Here is an 18,928-nt window from a genome sequence, read left to right on the forward strand (position 1 = left end):
TTGCCTGCATATACAATGCGCTGCAACCTCAGAGACATATGAACATCATCTTTACATAGCCTAAGAAAACACTTCTGATACTAAACCTTAGGTAGGTACTTCGTAGCGATTGCCTATTGTAGAAAGTAGATGCCTTAACGCCTCAGGCACAAAACAGACTCCGGCAGACAGATAATCCGGGACGCGCCTGAGGCTGATTCGAGCCCGTTGCAGCGCGGACTTTTTGCCTGGAAGACGCCAGGTCCGATCGATCGCAGGGTCAAGCTGCTTGCCCGCAATCATACAATTGCAACAGCACTCCAGGCTATTACTGTCATTAACGAGCAGGGAATTTTGCGCCCGTCGTCTTCCACCAATCCTCGTCTGTTTTACCCTCTCCGGCCACAACAACCCGAGTCGCAACCTCGCCCTTGACTTGCGATAGCTTGGGACCGCGCCGCGCTCGTTGACGATTCGCGGGCGATCTGATCGGCCTACCAGACACACCATTGCCTCTGGAGACGCCAACCGTGATATAGACCTCAAAGTGACATCTGGAAACGCCGTTTGACCCATTGAGACGACCGATTGCAAACCGAGTTTTACGCGTGCCATTGCAGGGAAATCATCAACAACCCAGCCCTAAGGCGGAGGAATACATACAGGTTTTCGGAATCTTGCGGTGCGACATATCAACGAATCGCCTTCTTAATTGCTGAGTGCTTGGGATAAACGCGACGAGAAGAAAACAGTCTGAGAAAGTTAGATCAACGCAGGCGGAGTTGCCTGGCCCTTGATTGAGCCAAAATGAGTGCTCAAACACCTCGAACATCCCTACGACGTGAGCGACTCTTTTTAGAATATTCTCATTGATGGTCTGTTTGCTAACATGTCGATGTATTTAGAGGGCCTGCGACAAGCTCCCAAAGTCAACCAGCCCTTCATCCCTGACACTACACCAGCACGCCGCTCACATATGCAAGGAAACCAATCTCCGCAACCGACGCATGTCACTCAGGCACACTCAATGTCGCCGGCGAATCCGGGCAGTCCTCACGTTGCGCACGAGAGCTGGGAATCCAAGGAGCATAAAGTCCCTATGTCCACGCGCGATGTCTGGACACCCGGCAACCGCCCGAGTCTCTTTAGCAGTGTTTATGATAGGGGAAAGACAACGAGACAAGCAGACTACTATGACCCTTACTTTGGCCTGAGGTTTATCGATGTCCCGAAGTGTAAGTGAGCTGATCAGCTTATACCCTCGTCTTGCACATTGCACTTCTCAGTAACAGCTAACCCCCAATCTAGCGGACCATATTTATAAACGTGCCCACTACGGCTTGCAATCAGGTATTCCAGACGAAGTCGACTTTGCGCTCTATCATCTTGTCCAAATATCAAATCAGCGAGGGGACAAATTCAAGTTCGAGGGCTTTCCTCTACTTGCCGACAACTTGATGGAAAAAGCCATGGAGGTATCAGTGCTTTGCACTGGAGTTAAGTGGGAGCTTCAGTACGATTTCAGGCAAGCCACAGATCGCGTCAACGCACTCAACGCCCTGCACGGCACCCGGGATATCCTGGACAAAATCAAGAGGATCCCGGTCACCTTGCCAGATGATTCGCTGGAGACACACGAATTCAATCATCGCCTTCGGAATATCAAAGAAGCTACCCTGATTATTAGAAACATGGTCCTTCTACCGGACAATGCATTCTATATCGCAAGCTGTGCCAGTGGCTTGTTAAGAGATTTTTTGGTAATCATGCTTAACATCCCTGACCAGCCACGGCTGAACGAACTCAAAAATGACGCGCTTGACATCGCAGAGGAAGTGACAAGGCTTATGAGGACTGATCCCGAAGACCCACTCTGGATCTCACTGCTCAACTGCCTCGACTCTCCCGATCGCGCGCATGTTGTTCGTGCACTGTGGGCTCTCACCCACTTCTCGACTGAATTAGACGAACCGGAAGCAAACCGGGCAATGGAGAGCATACCGAAAGAGACGCTACAGCAACTGTACTTGCTCACTTTGATTGATTTGGACAAGGATATCTTGAGCGGCGCACTTGACTTTTGGTATCAGTACACTCTTTCTCGCGAGAACATCGAGACTATGATGGAAGTGTTCAACTTCCAGACAGTCTTCATTCCTCGCATGCTTGCGCTATTGACACACGAGGGTCGGCTAAGCAAGAGGGAAACTGTCTTGCAGGAGGAGAAGGTAGCGCCGGCTCCAACCGAAATCCCACGAGTCCCTCCAGAACTGCTTAGGGATCTGATGGAGATATCTGAGCCGGAACGCAGCTCCCGTTGGCTACGGTGCTGCTTCGTCGAGGATGCAGACTGTGAGATTACACAGATTGCGCTCTGGCAAGCATATCAAAGTCGCTTTGCCGACCCTCGGGTTCCTGGCGGTGGTGTACTTCCCGCGGCGGAGTTTATCAAGAACGTCAGCACGACGTTTACAAACGCGCAGGCCCAGGTAATCAACGGACCTGGTTCATCAACCAGGTTCATCATCAAGGGAATCCGCCCCCTGGAAACTGCCTACACCTTCCAAGGATTCCCTTACATCTATTGTAAGTGGCAGGATAACACAAAACCCTCAAAAACGTGTCAACGAGCATTCGCCTTGCCGGCCGACCTACGCAGCCACGTGTTTTCAGATCACATGGACCTGAAACAAACCGAAACCCCCGGCCAATATAACTTGGAGAACGCCGAAACGCCCGTTCACACTTGCCAGTGGGATAACTGCACGAAATTCCGCTCATCAGGCCCCAGCGCAAACACCGCTATGGTCGCAGGGCATGTCTCATCGCACCTCCCAGAAGACCGGCCCGCGGATGCCGAACCACCTAGCTCAAAACGTGCTGTGCTCCAGGAACGTATTGTGCGAAAGTGGTTCTACTTGGATACACCAGTCAGTGAACGAGGGGAGCCTGTTGGTGTCGCATACAAGGCTGCACTTGTTCTCCGCAATCTGGCTAGAAACTTACCAAACGGCATCGCTCCGGACTTCAATGGGCTCTCTTGGAAGAAGGCTCACTTTATGAGCCACCGACCGAAGATTATCGAAGTCTGGGACCGAAACAGGTCACTGCGCAAGGAATTGACCGAGCTGATCATGATCTTAGAGAAGGAGGAATACTACTGAGGGTTGACATACACCCTATTTCTCAACTTTGTTATCTTCTGTACAAATACCCTGCTTTTATCTTTATCTTTATAACTTCCGATTTGCTTCCTTCAACATGCGACTCAGTGGGATTGTCTCGGTGCTGACAGGATCTCCGTTTATGCTATAGCTAGGCGTCTAGGCAAAGGTGTAGAACGGAGCTCAGGTTATTGTCTTGCTACATCTTTTCATATCTTGTGAACCACGTATGACTGCAATCTTAAGGTATTAATCAACATTGACTGCCCCTACATTAGATACTAGTATCTCATAGGATTAGAGATAGAGACATCAACAAATTAGTCAATCTAAAGCGTCACGCATAACCTTGAGCACGGACTTCGCTTAATATGCCTTCATTCTGCATAACTTCTTGTCTTTTGAGTCTTGAAGCCATAATAGGATCGACGGTCCGCTGTTTCAGGCTCGCCCTTAGCGCAGCGCTAGATGCAATTTAGCTTTGATGATGCATGAACTTCTCAGCCGTCAACGTCGCTTGGAGTTCGGAAGGATTCCAACCCTGCGGCGATCGCCTTCCCACCGGTTCGCGGGCCACGTTCTCATTCCTAAACAGGACACTCTGTTGTTCGTCATGATTATTCGGGCGGCAGACACTCGACTTGGACTCTTGGAGGCGTATCTAGCCGCTGCGATAGATGATTAGGCGCTCCACCTGGTTGAACGATCTACCCCGGCTTTGGGCGCTTTGGGCAAGCGTGAGACTCTGGCCTGACTCAGGGATTCTCGGCTGGGGGTTGGGGCGGGTTGGAGTAGCTGATCTGGAGTAGCTTGACAAGCTGACCAGCAAGTAGCCATTTAGACCATGATTTTGCTCTATGATGGCTGTTCTCGCATTTAGTCAACGGGTGAGGGATCCCAGTCGTCTTTCCTGTTCTCGTGCCGCTGGTCACGAGACTTTTGCCTCGACCAAAGCCGCACGCTACTACCATGAGCCACGACTCTCAACTCGTTTGATTATCTTTCGACTCGAAAGAGTGGTGAAACACCAGTACCAAATACTCCGTACATCTTTTATGCTCGGGTTTGAAAGATTTTGCCGTTGCTGAGCTTGCTGCGGAATCACCTGCTGCTTGCAACCATGCAGATCCTAGACTCGTGCTCGCATGCGTCTTCAGTAAGGAGATCGACGCCACTAACCGTGCGGAAGTTGGAAAATTGACCCGGGAACATCTTCAGAGTTCAGACCCCAATCCCAGATCCAGCTCTTCGGGTGCGTGCTATCCTTGGCGTATGCCCCCATCCCCCAGCGAGTCAGGAAGTCAGTGCTCATGCTAACGGTGACGCTATCAAAAAGGCAGCCAGCACTATGAGACTCCCCTATATCGATGCTAGCGCTCAGACGCTACTTGATTCCCTAAAGCGCGCTAAAATGGCTATTGCAGCCTTATTCATCTTTCTGCGCACTGTATCGGTAACAACTGGCACTCAGTTATTGCAGAAATCCTGCCGTTGCGGTCTGACACTCATGACGAGTCAGCATTTAGAACTGTCATATCTGCCATACCATGGATGAAGGCTTCTTTAGCGAGTGTTCTTTCGCATTGTAGACCTTATATGGCATGGGTCCCACTTCAAATGACAAATCCGCGTGTCAGTTTACTTGGGAGTGGGTAAACATGCGCCTGCTTTTACCCAAATGTCACTAACTCAGAACCGTACCTGAACGCTGATTTGATCATTTGGCACTTGATTTGAGTCGATCCGAACTTTCCCTCTCTGCACTGACATTCTGCGGGTGCCTGGAATCTCCATGCTCCATATCCGGAGTCCATGACTCCATGTGAAAAACACCGTGCCCTCTTCGCCCAACACTGCTTGCCATATCCATCTCCAGGTCCCAAGCACAGGGTCATACGGCTATCCGTTCTGCAACCATTAACCATTCTGGCTTAGTTCAGCTAATGAGCCTACTTTGGATTTGCAGTTTGAACCCCGCTTCGGGTCAACTCGCCGCTCGACATTAGGGCGGAAGACAAACCTCGAACCATTGCCCTAATTGCTGCCATTGGTTAAGTGGCGCAACTGGCCTTTGACATATCCACACATCTGTTGACCAGGAGGGCCCGGCGAATGTCGGAACGCTAAACTGCTTGCTCCTGGTGGTTTGAAACGTCAAGACTACTATGGCTCTATGGCTAGATCTGCCCGCGAACAAGGCCCTTTACCTCAAGTGGGCGCTTTCTATTATCGTCATGAATATACTATTACTCGACTTATCCCAACAGGCAGCGCTACACTGGGCAAATTCAAACTAGCGGCCCCGAAGCGGTGGCTCAGGCTAGTCATTCAGACCTGGGACTGAGACTCATTCGCTTTGGCGATCCATTTAGGATCATGGGGCTGTCACTGGCTGTTTCCGGGCTCTGGCCCGTGTGCAATGTTTGGTTGGCATTACTTAGTGCCCCATGTCCCTCCCTCTTTGCGTTCGAACCGCTGGTGATTCTCGATCCTCATTTCAGGAGCTTGGGTTTCCGGGGATGAAGTCTTTCTGACTCTACTTTCCTGACACTACCGAGCGTGCGGATTGTCATCGCTCGTGCCTGGCCTCTGGTTTATAGCGCTCTTATATCCAGTGTTCGACAAGAGCTTCTAGGACATACGGGCGTCACAATGACTCTCGGCGTACCTCGCGGTCGACATGCGTTGGCAACCAGTGCCATCTTCACCTGTCTGGCCACCGCGCTCGCAGCTGTCCGCATATATACAAGAGCATTTATGGTGAAACAGATGGGGTCGGATGACTGGACTATTATCATATCTCTCGTATGTTGCCGAGCTCGACATCGCGAGTTATTGCGAGAGGCTTCTCTAACCTCATCTAAGTAGGTTTTTAGCTGGGCTTTTTTCGCCATCTTCGTTGGAGGTTAGTACATAACTTCCATACTCATATTACAGCTCAAAGCTAACACTTGCTTTTTTACCTTCAGAAACTGCGTATCTTATGGGAGATCATTATAATCTCATCCCGCCAGAGACGTACAGGAAGCAGATGATTGTACGTGTACTTCGCGGACACCATGGACAGTTTGTGCTTTTCAGAAGTGCTAACCATGCTTCTCTTATAGTGTTTCTGGGCGTCAGTACCCATATATCAAGCCAGCCTGATCACCACGAAGGCGTCCATTCTTTTGCAGTACAAGCGTGTCTTTGCTACCCCACGCATGCGCGTAGCATGCTATTGCTTAATTGGATTTCTCGGAGTATGGGGAACTTGGACATTCATCAGCGCGTGGCTGAATTGTATCCCAGTCGCAAAGTTCTGGGACCCTAGTATTGACGGCTACTGCTTGGATAAGAAAGCCCTATGGTTCTCCAACTCTGGAATCCATATCTTCACCGATATTGCCCTCCTTCTCTTTCCTATGCCGGTTCTCAAAAACCTTCAGCTGCCGCGGCGGCAGAGGTTCGCCCTAATGGCTGTTTTTGCCCTGGGTGCTTTGTATGTTCCTCGCCCTATCGTCCTCCATACACCCACTAACTAGTCCTAAGCGTGCTTGTGACCAGCATCCTCCGTCTACAAAGTCTCTTGGATATTTCAGACTCCACAGATCCAACCTGTGGGTTTCCCTCGCCACCTTCTCTAAATGAATCTCATATGCATATGCTAACAACCTCAAGACGACAACGTAGGAGCAGCCACCTGGTCCGCAGTCGAATGCAACACGGCCATCATCTGCGCCTGCCTCCCCGCAACCCGCGCCTTCATCTCAAAACTCATCCCGCGCCTATTCTCCACCGGCAAGAGCAAGAACACTACAAACCCCTATGCCCGAAGTCGAAGCGCGAACTTCGCCGGATTCCAGGCGTCCGCCGCTGGCGCCAACGACACCCCACCCAGTTATCATATGAATACCGTTTCCAAGCGGTTTGACACAGATACAAACCTTCTCTCAACCTCGCCGCCGACAGAGATCAAAGTCACGACGAAGATCTCGCAGGAATCTATGATCACCCCGCAGCAGGAAGACTTTTCTAGTCTGAAGGGGCTGATTAAGGATTAAAGTTAGTCTATCTTCGTTCTGTATGACGCTTTCTTGACGCGCGTAACTCTTTCGTTCCTTTTACTTTATTTCTCTCTAATTCATCATGGCTTCTGATACCACCTTTCTCCCGGCCTGTGGCTTCTATCTTGTTTGCATCTGGACCTGCTCAGGGCGTCATTTTATCATTTTACACCCCGCTGTCAGCCATACCCTTCTTTGATATCTGACTCTCCTTTCTATTTCTCTTTGTCTACGATGGTACGAATGGAGGACGGACAACTTCGTGTAAAATTATGTGATAATAGTAATTAACATATTGGACATATGTCTGTATACTGTTCTGGTTTATAACAAGCCTATGTAAGGGATGGTTATGCAAGAAAAGACGGGCCGTTTCCTTCCATTTATTAAGATATACGGTGACATTGCGAGCTAGCGCCAGAGTCTAAATAAAAGACACAAAAGGTCCGCATTATGTACAGCATGAAAACCACCGGGGAAGATATCAACTAGGAAAAAGAACTCCGGTAAGAAAGGAAAACGCGAAGAGACAAGTTACCGCAGCCAGTTTTTACAAGGCAGGAAGCAACGAAGAACGAGGGAGTAAGTATCAGTTTACTCCCAAACGTTGGAAAACAAGTCATCAGATCCTCCAAACCCGCCTGCCGGTTTAGATGAAGTGTTTGCATTCGTGGTAGTCGTGGAAGAGATGGGGGCCGCACTAGCCCAGCCGCCGAAGTCTTCGTCTTCTGTGACAGAGGGCGCGGGGGGCTTGGATGCTGCTGCAGAGGGGGCGCCCCAACCAGCGCCGACGTCGTTGGCGGTTAATGTGTCGGGGAGTTTCATCATGGAGGATGGCTGGGGAGCGGCGGAAGCGGCCGGCTCCGGTGTGCTCCATGCGTTCGAGCCCCATGGATCAATGGCTGCCGCATTGAGACTCGGGAGAGCTGCCGCGCTTACTGGCTTAGGTGGCGCTGCAGTTGGCTTGGGTGCTGGGGTGCTAAGATTGAAGGCAGAGCTTAAGTCCGGCTGCGGGGATGTTATTTGAGGCGGCGAGCGCACTGCGGGTGGTGAGACGGCAGCAGTGGAGAGTGGGGGAGAGGACAGTCCAAAGAGGTCGTTGGACAGGGAGGCCGAGGGAGGGTTGGCCTTAGGTGGAGGGGGAGATTGGAAGCTGGAGAATCCTCCGAAGTCGTGGCTATTGGACGATACAGACGTAGTACGGGACTGCGGCTTTGCGGAAGTAATGGTTGGGGATGTTAGACTGTCAAACAAGCCACCACCTGCGCTTCCAATTGAAGTTGTAGGCGAGGTCACCTTGGGTGCTGCGGGTGCCGACTTGGAGTTGGCAAAGCTTGTCAGCCCTGCAAAGGGAGAGGGCTTCTCTGCAGGCTTTTGGACCGGGGGAGAAGTGGGAAAGCTCAGGCCACTGAAGGCGTCGGTCAGACCGCCCATGTTGGAAGAAGATGTTGATTGCGGGGGCGGGGAAGTCAGATCCCCGAATGAAGAGGTGCGCTCATGTGAGGCAGGCTGCGGCTTGGAGTAGAGGGAGAGGATTGATTGCTTGAGGTCTGGCCTAGACATCCCACCCGCTGGCGTAGACGCAACACTGGAGGGCCGGTTGTTCGCTGCTGGTTGTGCACTTCCAAAGAAATCGAGGCCGAGCAAGGAGTCTCCGGGGCGCGTGGGTTTCGGAGCAGCTTGCGGCTGCTTGGGAGGAGCTCGAATTGAAGGCTCGGTAGTGCTGGGGCGGATCGGGGGAGCGACGTCGTCGTCACCGAAGAGATCAATGGACGCTTGTGGGCGATGTTGCACTGCAGGCAGCTGTCTGGTCGCCGCCACTCGTTGCGAAGCGGAGCGTTCAATCTTTGCTTTTTCCTGGACGACCGCGAGAGGCTAGACCATTAGCTCTTGTACAACGCCGAAACATAGGGTGAGAGACTCACAACATCATCGTCGCCTCCGGCATCCAATGTCGAGGGATCGGGCATCGGTCCGTCCATAACCCAGCGTTTGGATTCATATTTGGTTCTGATGAAGTTCTCTATCTTCCTGTTTGTGGTCAGTGACAGTTCACGAGTGGCGTATAAGGCATGAGCTTCACTCACGCTTCTGACGGAACATGGCCCGGAGCCAACTTCGCTTCCCAGTACCTATCCGCTGTATTAGACCACCTAATCCATGAACTCAATTCCGCGGGAAGCTCACTTATTCGCTCTGGCATTGCCCCAAAGAACAACACTCTGAAGCTGTTCGTCGGTCCACGCATCAAGATCCACAGACTTCACTCGACTGATATGGGTGCCCATGCCCCTGTGTATGCCCGAACACCGAATGCAAACGAATATTCCGAGATTCCATGATGCCCATCGCGGATCTGAAAAGGAAAGTATTAGTGATCGTGGTGCGATGATGGCCATGAGCTTAAGCGCAAGGAGCACCCACGTTTGTTGCGTTTACAATCGGCGCATATCTTGTTGGCTTCGAGTTTCAATAGAGCTTTGATAGTCTGTTGGTTCTGGGCCGCCTGGGCGGGGTTGGGACGGCGAGACATAACCGGTCGTGATACCACAATATGCTGCAATGACTGAAAGGAGACTGGCAGGGGGAGGAGAAAAAGGGGGAAAGAAGGAGAGGGTCCGGTAGCAGAAAGTGGATGGACAATGGAGCAACCTGGAGATTATTCACAAGTGGCGGTTCTGATGCGGTGTCGGGGCTTGAGCGCCTGAGCGCCTGAGGCTCCAGGACCCTGCCCGATGACCAGCACGTGATATGCGCTCTTTCTCCACTGATGCCTCTTTGACTCTTAAATGCACAATGCATTGCTCATCTTTCTCGTCGGTTTCATACCGCAATATATATGGGCTACTACGCTCGAAGCTTGTTCTTTCTATGGCAAGAGATACAGTATCATTCAGCGGTGTTGCATGGTTCCATATCCCCTCGTAATCCCTTGACCCCTTTAGAAAGTCTTTCAAGAACTTCCATCTGTCTAGAGACTTATACCCTACCGAGTCCCAACTGTTGAGCTTCTTTGAGAAGATGGGTAGAATGCTCTCCATGTCAGCGTCATGAGCTATAATGACAAGGACCTCTGCTGAGGCATCGAAATCCTGCACCCTCTCTACGGCGACCTCAGCATCTTCAGGGAATGGTTTCATTCCCGTACTCGCCTCGTAGAACGGGGTCGTCCTATACTCCTCCGGACTCGTTCCCTTTCTCGGATGAGCTTTTTCAATGGCACTTCCTGGACAAGCAGATAACGGCGGATGCTGAGGGCTTAGGTGGTCTCCATCCAGCGGCGAAGGGTGGATTTTATCTGGAAGAGGAACCTGGGATGTCGGGCGGAACTCTCCAGCGTGGTGAGCGACATCGCCTCCAAGGAATAGGAATTCATTCCCAGAGGTTCGTGTAAGACCGCACATGTGGTCGTGGGCTATATACCGTCAGTCAATGCATCAAGTAGGCTTGATGGTGGTCGACTTACTATGGCCCTTTGAGTGCAGCAAGAAGAAGCTCCCGTCGCCAAAGTAGTCAATGGCTGGGAAGCCGCCGATATTCATCGCGGCCTCGGTGAAATCAAGCTCAATGACTTCCCGTCCCTGGAATGCATCGTCATCGGTTCTAGCGTCCGGGTTCCTCGGATACCCAGGAAAGGTGGTCTTGTCGCTTTTGAACCCTGGCCCGACTATAAGCGCGGTAGAGGAGGGGAAACCAGACGGGTCTCCGATATGATCGAAATGATGATGGGACCAAACAATAGCGTCAATGGACTCGAGCGAAATACCCCCTTCGCGCAGTTGGTCGGCGACGTCCTTCGGGACATTAATAACCCCGTTCGAGTCCTCGATGGTTTTGACAACTTTAACTAGTTCAGAAACCTGTTCATAGGAGAAAGGTAAGATATACTAACCTCGCGGAGGAAGCTTCTTCTTCCACGCCTTCGGCAGCCCCAGATCAAACAGGATCTTTTTACCCTTAGCTTTATTCTCGACTAGAAAACTGTAGGAGGGAGCTGTCATACTGTCATGTCCTGCAACCTGCTCCTTGATCATGAAACTCGTTGGAAGGGTAACATGGCCGCCAACAATCATCGAAACATCGACCGTTGAGCCGCAATGCGTTGGTAGGTCGAGAGAAGGCATTGTGCTGTTGTTTTGCGTTTGTGATGGTGTTGAGTTGGGCCGTGATGTCACCGAAGACAAGGGCAGCATTTATACTCTGTATTTTGGCTCGGGAGGCCCGCCTCTGCAGTGGAATAGGTTCCAAGGCTGGAGCCTGAGTATAATCCTGGAATATTACTTTTGAGGTTATTCGGGATCACCTTGCCTAATTATATGCACCACACTCCCTACGACGCAAGGCTTTCTTCAAATGCCCTATCGTGCGGCTTTAGCAAGCATTCTCTTTGGCAGACACTGTGGTCATTATGACGGCATACAGATGCCGGGCATTCCAGTCGGGTTTTCAGCTCATGATTCCCTAGGATCAGCGCACTACGTCCGCACCTCCGACACACTATCCAGAGCCTCCTTCTCCGCCATACCAACATGAGGACCACGACTTTGCTCGTCGCGTTCGACATGACGGAGCACTGCTGGCTCCAGTCCCCGTTCCAGGATGTATGAATGGCTACAGATAAGACTATAAGCACTGAATACCCGAAAGGCGAATCCGAGAGTACATACCGTTTGATATAAAAGTACATCCCCAGGATCGCCAGGATGCTCCCCGCTGCAAAAGCCGTAGCAAGGGGGAAACCCACCGGGTACGTGGGGCTATCGGCCGTCCGCCATGCCCGCAAAGGTATGGTTGCGTGTCCGACGTCTGCAATAATTCGTTAGCCTCATACCAGTATAAGTAAGTTCAGGTAGGCATATGGGAATAATCTTACAAACAAGAGTCACTGATGCACCGACAAGCAGCGAGCGAGCCTCCGGCTCCTTTCTGAGGATCTCGCCCAGCCATGCAAGAAGGGAATACCTAGAGAAGGAAGTCAGACTGAATCTTTTTGCGATATCCAGTAAGCTAGGGCAACATACCCCCATGCCGCTGTGGAAAAGGTCGAGAAATAGAAGGCCATGATTGTAGGCGTTGAACTGGGCCATGCGGAGAGAACAGCGCAGCATATTATTTGGAGGACCTGAAAGTCTGTCAATGCTTGATTCTTATTATTTGAAAACAGACTCACTGCAGGGCCGACTGAGACCTGAACACGCCATTTCTTCCAATCGCTAATGGCATTCAATAGAACGTTGCTCACGATCGATATGGCATATCCGCCGAGGGGAATCAGATTGACGGTATACGTGCTGTCAAGCATTATTAGCCCTTGCCAACGTCCAAAATGGAGCTCTGATCTAACCTGTATAGCGGTTCCCCATTGGACTTTTCAAGTCCCTATCACCTGGTTAGTTTTGATTGACTTCTCAAAAAAGCAGCACAGCAAACCTTCAGATATAGAAGGAAATAACTGTTAGCCCTTTGGCTCCAGGCGTACTGCAGATATGCAGCCATGTAGAGCCATGCAAGTGGGCTAAGCGTAATGAGCTTGGCTTTCCTGAAAAGTCTCTTATAGTCAATGAGTTTGGAAGTCTCGGTGTCGTTCTTCTCCATGCGCCTAACTGCTAGGCGGCGCTCAGCATGGGTTAACCACACTGCTCGAGTAATTCTCGGTGAGTCTGGAATGATCAAGAAGCCGATGAGGCCCCAGGATATGGTTATGCAGCCACTGAGATCAAGTTAGGGCTAGCTAAGAGGAGGAAAGCCTGAAGCATACCTAACGATGAAGAGCCATTGCCATCCCTGAGTAATCAGCAATAGATTATGAAGCTTGACACAGTGAACTCACTTCCAGGCCTCCTGCACCATTGAGGTTCTTATATAGAGCTGCTTGCAAAATGCCAAGGAACATACTCCCTGCAACGCCACTGACGCCGAAGATAGCCAGTCTTTTTCCGAGCTCGGCCGGGGTGTCTACATGGTCAGCTTCAGAGATGAAAGTGACAGATGGACGGGGTACGTACACCAGTTGAAGATAAGACTGACCAAGCCAGGCCATGATGTCTAATATCGTCAGAAGAGAACAATCCCGTAAGAACGCACGCGTCATACTGATTCGAATATACCGAGAAAGAACCGAAGTGCATAGACAGTTCGAGCGTTCTTTGCAGCGTATGTCCTGTCAAAATGTTAACAATAGCCTGGTGATCGAACGGAAGACACATACGTTAGGGTCAAAAGTCCCCAAATGACCTCGCAGGCAGGCAGGAATATGGAAGGCCGTATCAGTGTCTGTATCATTTGCGAAGGAACAATGGCCAGGGCATATCCAATGGAGAAGTAGGTGGTAAACTTGACGAGCTCATTGCCGTATAGTGACAGTGCTTCTTGCCATCCGGACACATAGGCTTGCGTTGTCGACGATTGGTCCATGTCCTAGGAGAAGAAGTATACAGTTAGGGCTTGGGACCGCGTGAGTAAATTGTGGATTTGCCCATACCTTGGTGAGACCTGCAACAAAGGCCCAAATAAGAAGCAAGATATCAAGCTTCAAAACAAGCACTCGTTCAGGATTGTCAAGTTGAAGGACCCGCGTGATCCATTTTGTGGCCCTCGTCGACCTCGTTCCCGAATCCTGAGCCTGAGCGTCCATGTTGCGACTTGACGAATTCAGGGTCACAATGACTCCAGAGCTTGAAATGCGAAGTTGTTTTCCTCTTCTAGGCCGTCAAGTCTGCGGTGAATTTGTAGTTCTGCTCCAATGGCGTGCTTGCCACGTCCTGTGACGGCACATACTGCTCCCCAAACAAGGCCGCGCGTGGACTCCGAGTATTATTCCGGATATCATTGGAGAAGATCCCAAGTAGCTGATCAGTAGCCATGTAGTGTAGTCGCTAAGATGCAGTCGGGCAGTGTCCGAGAAAAAATGTCGTATGGGGCATAGTGCTATGCGTGACGCCTTTCTTGGCCGGGATGAGACAATGTCAAGATACTGCAAGCTTCTTACTCCAAGTCTTGGCTGATAAAGGTTATATATCTGAGGGCTCTATATCGCGCAAAGTCCGACCGAGAAACCATGTCGAAATCCACAAACGGCAGCCACGTTGTGTCATGGCTACAGAGCCTCTATACCCCGCTTACCTCCCTGTGCGGCCAGAGGGCTTCACACCAACCCTGAACATTCCACTCTTCGAAGCAGAAGAGCCCGGCCTACGAGCAGATCCAGAACTACCAGAGATCCAGTCCTCAAAGACTGTCTTGAAAAATGTTACGCCTCGCGTTGGGACGGAAATTCGTGGCCTTCAACTCAGCCAGCTGACGCCGGCAGGTTTGGATCAACTAGCACTCCTGGCAGCTCAACGGGGTGTTCTTGTACTTGTGAGTTGATTCCGCGTGTCTGTGTCTGCGATCACTTATCACATAGTCTGTCGTGTATAGCGAGACCAGGATTTCGCAGACATAGGGCCGGAGAAGCAGTTGGCGATTGCGAGGCATTTTGGTCCTCTTCACAAGGTGCGCCATATTAGACGAATCTCGAGTAGGGCCTAATATGTTCCAAGCATCCGACAATGGGATACCCCAAAGGCACTGGGCCGGAATTCCAGGTGGTCTACGCTGACGAGAAAGTGTATGTCTACCCAGGCCACCGCTGAGATCAGGGCTTAAAAATGAGCAGAGGAAGCCTCCGTGATCTCCTAGGCTCACGGACGAACTACGACTTGTGGCACATTGACCAGACCTTCACACCAAATACAACCGGTACGACCTTCTTCTGGGTCCTCGAGATCCCCGCGTCAGGCGGAGGTGATACAGCCTTCACGTCGTTGACGGCGGCCTATCAAGCCTTCTCGCCTGCATTCCGCGAAGGCCTTCATCGTCTGAAGCTTCTACATACTAGTGCCAGCGTTGGAGAAGTCGCTAGGGTAGGGCAAGAGCGGGCTCTCAAGGAGGCCGTTAAGACAGAACACCCGCTGGTCATATCACATCCGGTGACGAAGGAACCGGTCTTGTTTGTTAACCCAACCATCGCTCGCCAGGTTGTGGGGTATAAGCCGAGTGAGTCGGATCTATTGTTGGGCTTTTTGCATGACCATATCCGGTCATTGGACTTCTCTTGCCGAGTATCATGGGAGAAAGGAACGGTTGTCGTCTGGGACCAGAGGACAGTCGCTCACTCGGCCGTCCCAGACTTCAAGGATGGGGAGCGCCGCCATATGGTCCGTATCATTCCGTATGGGAGCCAGCCCCAGCCTCTGTAAGATGTGTATTTCATGAATCATATATACCTTCAATATCAACATATACACCCCAAGCCAATTCAGCCACACTCCAGCCGACATCACGCCTTCGCCTTAGCTCCCTCCCCCTCATCCTCTGTAAACTTCAAGCTGACACTGTTCACGCAATGTCTTTCATCAGTCGGTGTCGGGTAGCCTTCTCCCTTGAAGACATGCCCCAAGTGCCCCCCGCAGTTCGTGCAAGTGATCTCTGTCCTCTCCATTCCGAACGAGTTATCCACATGCCTCTGAACCGCACCGGGGATTGAGTCGAAGTACGCGGGCCATCCACATCCAGACTTGAATTTGTGAGTCGCCTTGTAGAGTGGTGCGTTGCAGCCCGCGCATGTGTAGACGCCTTGGGAGGGGTGATGGGAATCGTATTCGCCTGTGCCGGGGCGTTCGGTGCCCTTTTGACGGAGGATGCGAAACTGTTCTATTCGGTCGTCAGCTATCTCATTTTTGCTTTGACGAACCTGTTTGGGTTAAAGCAAGGAATCGGGTTTGTTGGGTGGGTAGTTTGAAGACCGCTTACCCGGGCTCAGCACAGCGCGCCACTCGTCCTCGCTCCTGTTGTCTGGGGGTGGAGCCATCCCGCTGTTCTGATTCTGGGATTCGGTTCGGGCACTTGAGCTGAAGAAGGCGCCTAGGAAAGGAATATAAGGAGCAGATTTGAGGACGCTTTTTGATGCCGATGTTGGTGGAGGAGGTTGTTGGAGAAGACGGACGGCGGGGAAGCGAGTGAGACGGAGGGATGATAAGATGCGGAGAGGGGCCCTGACGAGGCGCATTTATGCTGTTTTGTTAGGTGTTGGTTTAGCTCTTTTTTCCGACTAAGCTCGGTGGTTTCCAGGTAGACAAAGTAGACAAATTGATGTCTGTAGGCACTGCAATGATAAAGTCAGTAAGTTAGAAGCTGCCGTAGATTTTGTGGTGTCCTCCTTTACGTCATCACGAGGAACATCAAGCACATAATCAGCTAAAAACATTGGAGATTGTGGCAAAAGATGTGAGGGTCAGCTAGATATGTTTACAGAGTGCATGTCATATTGTATAGAGCTCTGTAGACTCGTAACGAACGCCCCTGAGTGGTTGATTAACGAGGATTGCTAGTTGAGGACCCTGGCCGTTAGAGATATATCAGCGCAATATCCCCATGCTGATAGGGGGTAGTAATGCATTATTCATTCAAAGTCAATGCGACAGGCGTTAGTGGGATCGCTACAGAGAAGAGCCTACAGAGTAGAGTAGTTGAAACATGCCCAGCACAGTGCACTTGATAAAAAGATTGGCGAACTCGCATCCCGAGGATCTAGATTCCTGCAGCTGCAGTAGTAGACTTGTCTGCAGAGATCGATTTTGAGATAGGAGATATTTTTGGACATTCTAGAAAACAGCCATCGATCGAGTATCAAGGCCTAGAACGCGCGACAGCCCTGAGTCTGGACACAATGTGAACTGTCCATACAGATTGCTTTTGCCTTCGAATTCCGTTCTGATGACTATTATTAGACACCTCTCATCTCCCTCCTATTCAAGGCCCGAAATTCGGATTTGATTTTTTTTCTGAGAGTTCAGGGCGTTGTCCCCCGAATGTTGAGTCAACATCAACCCCAAGAGTCATATTAGACTTTTTGAACAGCATTACAGAGTATTTATTGAGAGTTGAAAGGCTTTATCCCTACTGCTGCAGGTGAATACTCGCACATCCCGTGACCTGCCGATCAGTCGGAATATCTCCAGTTCTTCCGTGCCGCCATTGTTACTTGCTGTTACTGGCATCATTGACTACAATCATCCCTCTCAAGCTTTGTCACTCTCGGTCTTTTTTGAAATCTCTTTCTCCCTCTTCCTTTCTTGCATTCCTTTCGGGACTTTTACCACTGCTTGCTTTCACCGATCAAACACCGCCAAAGTGTCGTCCTTACTCATGCCCCGTGCCATCTCCTTCCCACCGGAGGTTGACACAAGTCCGCACCGGCTTACACCAGACCACAACATGCCCCAGAGCAAGGCTGGAAGGCGGAGGAGATCGAGCAGCATCATCTACCAGGAACCCGCCGAGTCCATTGAGCACACTAGCGACCAGGCCGCTCTCCCGAACCTGAATGCGAACTGGGTTAATGCTAAGGGTGAGTGAATTGCTTGGGCTGTTGTTGCGCCGCTATTGGGTCCTTTTCTGGAAACTCTACGAGCAAATCAACCACTAACAGCTTTGTACTGCTACAGGTGCCTGGACCATCCATTTTGTTCTGATCGCAGCCCTGAAGATCTTCTATGACATCCTCCCCGGCGTTTCGCAAGAAACATCATGGACGCTCACCAACATCAGTTATATGTTTGGATCCTTTCTCATGTTCCACTGGGTGCGGGGCATTCCATTTGAATTCAACGCTGGCGCCTATGACAACCTCAACATGTGGGAGCAGATTGACAACGGGGACCAATATACCCCGGCGAAGAAGTTCCTGCTCTGTGTGCCGATCTGCCTTTTCCTCCTCAGTACGCATTACACTCACTACGACCTTACGTACTTTGTCATCAACTTCCTAGCCACCTTGGGAGTGGTCCTTCCCAAGCTACCCTTCGTACGTGTTCCCCCTCCCCGTCTGACACGGATGACATTAGCTTAGCTAACCCGGAGTATAGTCCCACCGATTACGGATAGGCCTCTTTTCCGATATACCTGAGGAGTAACGGAGAGGCCCTGTTTTACATATCGATCGTTTTCTCCTACACATTTTCTTGCTTCTTTTTTTCGCCGCGTGTCTTTTCTCATGGTTTATTCCCTCCTTTAACTCTCTACTACTCTCTACTTTTGTCATATCTTTAATACCTACGACTGTTCAGGAGCCATATTGCTGGCAGATTGGGGCGGAGTCTTTCTTCCACCTCCTTTGTTTCTGGGCGAGAGCAACAGCCTAGGTTTGAGAATAGGCATCAGTCTTGCGAAACGAACACAAAGCCAACCACGCGACCAGAAACGACGCAAAAGATTGGGGATAGAAAGGTGTTTGGCGAGGGGCTTAGACAGGACAGATATTTCATTACAGATATCCCACGATGCTTTTCAGGACCACTTTCTTGCTGCTTCTTCTACAACTGTACTATACTTAGGGTGTGTATGCTGTTTGTATCACGGGGCTGGTCTGGTTATCAATCACTGCGCAGGTTTACTGCAGCTTACTTTTTCATCACACATCCCTGAAACATGATTTCACTGAGACTGGGCGGATGATCACCATTGTCTCAGAAGAAGCTGTTGTCTTGCAGGAGATATTTCCCGAGTCCTGAACAGAAACGGTAAACTTAGTAGTAGTAGACAAAGACATCCAGGTGAAACCACTATATGGTAACAGAAACAAAAAGCAAAAAGACTTCTGATACAGTCAAGTCAACGCACTTGGCGCTGCTGGGAATCGAACCCAGGTCAATTCGGCCACAACGAATTATGATCACCACTACACTACAGCACCTTGAT

At 50.7% G+C, this 18,928-nt stretch overlaps 8 protein-coding genes and 1 non-coding gene across 9 annotated transcripts; 4 read left to right on the forward strand and 5 right to left on the reverse strand.

Annotated features, from left to right (window-relative positions):
- The first annotated feature begins 690 nt into the window (after positions 1–690).
- Positions 691–3,681, forward strand: BDW74DRAFT_76264 (putative chromatin remodeling complex subunit (Rsc9)). The gene is made up of 3 exons (XM_073733653.1): positions 691–820; positions 885–1,214; positions 1,288–3,681. Exons 1-3 carry the CDS (start codon positions 787–789, stop codon positions 3,141–3,143), a joined length of 2,220 nt encoding a protein of 739 aa, XP_073587733.1. The 5' UTR covers positions 691–786; the 3' UTR covers positions 3,144–3,681.
- Positions 3,682–5,641: 1,960 nt separating this feature from the next.
- BDW74DRAFT_76273 (putative integral membrane protein) lies at positions 5,642–7,264 on the forward strand. Its single transcript, XM_073733654.1, has 6 exons — positions 5,642–5,948; positions 6,012–6,048; positions 6,113–6,180; positions 6,251–6,624; positions 6,675–6,742; positions 6,804–7,264. Exons 1-6 carry the CDS (start codon positions 5,796–5,798, stop codon positions 7,184–7,186), a joined length of 1,083 nt encoding a protein of 360 aa, XP_073587734.1. The 5' UTR covers positions 5,642–5,795; the 3' UTR covers positions 7,187–7,264.
- Positions 7,265–7,471: 207 nt separating this feature from the next.
- On the reverse strand, positions 7,472–9,847 carry BDW74DRAFT_145788 (stromal membrane-associated protein). The gene is made up of 5 exons (XM_073723230.1): positions 9,614–9,847; positions 9,377–9,545; positions 9,277–9,321; positions 9,115–9,220; positions 7,472–9,064 (listed from the first exon to the last, which is right to left on the reverse strand). Exons 1-5 carry the CDS (start codon positions 9,720–9,722, stop codon positions 7,784–7,786), a joined length of 1,710 nt encoding a protein of 569 aa, XP_073587735.1. The 5' UTR covers positions 9,723–9,847; the 3' UTR covers positions 7,472–7,783.
- A 189-nt stretch (positions 9,848–10,036) lies between these two features.
- BDW74DRAFT_165687 (MBL fold metallo-hydrolase) lies at positions 10,037–11,313 on the reverse strand (the record flags this gene model as incomplete). The annotated part of the gene is made up of 4 exons (XM_073726452.1): positions 10,037–10,058; positions 10,127–10,604; positions 10,656–11,036; positions 11,082–11,313. 4 exons carry the CDS (start codon positions 11,311–11,313, stop codon positions 10,037–10,039), a joined length of 1,113 nt encoding a protein of 370 aa, XP_073587736.1.
- A 351-nt stretch (positions 11,314–11,664) lies between these two features.
- On the reverse strand, positions 11,665–13,823 carry BDW74DRAFT_174231 (uncharacterized protein; the record flags this gene model as incomplete). Its single annotated transcript, XM_073727989.1, has 13 exons — positions 11,665–11,800; positions 11,857–11,995; positions 12,063–12,151; positions 12,211–12,311; positions 12,360–12,480; positions 12,534–12,568; positions 12,620–12,899; positions 12,948–12,973; positions 13,020–13,144; positions 13,195–13,234; positions 13,283–13,349; positions 13,398–13,606; positions 13,671–13,823. 13 exons carry the CDS (start codon positions 13,821–13,823, stop codon positions 11,665–11,667), a joined length of 1,521 nt encoding a protein of 506 aa, XP_073587737.1.
- Positions 13,824–14,281: 458 nt separating this feature from the next.
- Positions 14,282–15,429, forward strand: BDW74DRAFT_165689 (TauD/TfdA dioxygenase family protein; the record flags this gene model as incomplete). The annotated part of the gene is made up of 4 exons (XM_073726453.1): positions 14,282–14,548; positions 14,609–14,683; positions 14,731–14,798; positions 14,847–15,429. The coding sequence occupies 4 exons, from the start codon at positions 14,282–14,284 to the stop codon at positions 15,427–15,429; spliced, it is 993 nt and encodes a 330-aa protein (XP_073587738.1).
- A 48-nt stretch (positions 15,430–15,477) lies between these two features.
- On the reverse strand, positions 15,478–16,343 carry BDW74DRAFT_76317 (peptide-methionine (R)-S-oxide reductase). Its single transcript, XM_073733655.1, has 2 exons — positions 15,983–16,343; positions 15,478–15,883 (listed from the first exon to the last, which is right to left on the reverse strand). The coding sequence occupies exons 1-2, from the start codon at positions 16,236–16,238 to the stop codon at positions 15,510–15,512; spliced, it is 630 nt and encodes a 209-aa protein (XP_073587739.1). The 5' UTR covers positions 16,239–16,343; the 3' UTR covers positions 15,478–15,509.
- A 680-nt stretch (positions 16,344–17,023) lies between these two features.
- Positions 17,024–18,720, forward strand: BDW74DRAFT_145794 (ORMDL family protein). Its single transcript, XM_073723231.1, has 3 exons — positions 17,024–17,579; positions 17,677–18,035; positions 18,097–18,720. Exons 1-3 carry the CDS (start codon positions 17,378–17,380, stop codon positions 18,142–18,144), a joined length of 609 nt encoding a protein of 202 aa, XP_073587740.1. The 5' UTR covers positions 17,024–17,377; the 3' UTR covers positions 18,145–18,720.
- Positions 18,721–18,851: 131 nt separating this feature from the next.
- BDW74DRAFT_t49 lies at positions 18,852–18,923 on the reverse strand. Its single transcript has one exon. It is a non-coding gene; the product is annotated as a tRNA-His (tRNA).
- Positions 18,924–18,928: the final 5 nt, after the last annotated feature.

The sequence above is a fragment of the Aspergillus multicolor genome, assembly GCF_047715735.1.
Source record: "Aspergillus multicolor strain CBS 133.54 unplaced genomic scaffold BDW74scaffold_3, whole genome shotgun sequence".
Classification (NCBI taxonomy): Eukaryota; Fungi; Ascomycota; class Eurotiomycetes; order Eurotiales; family Aspergillaceae; genus Aspergillus; species Aspergillus multicolor.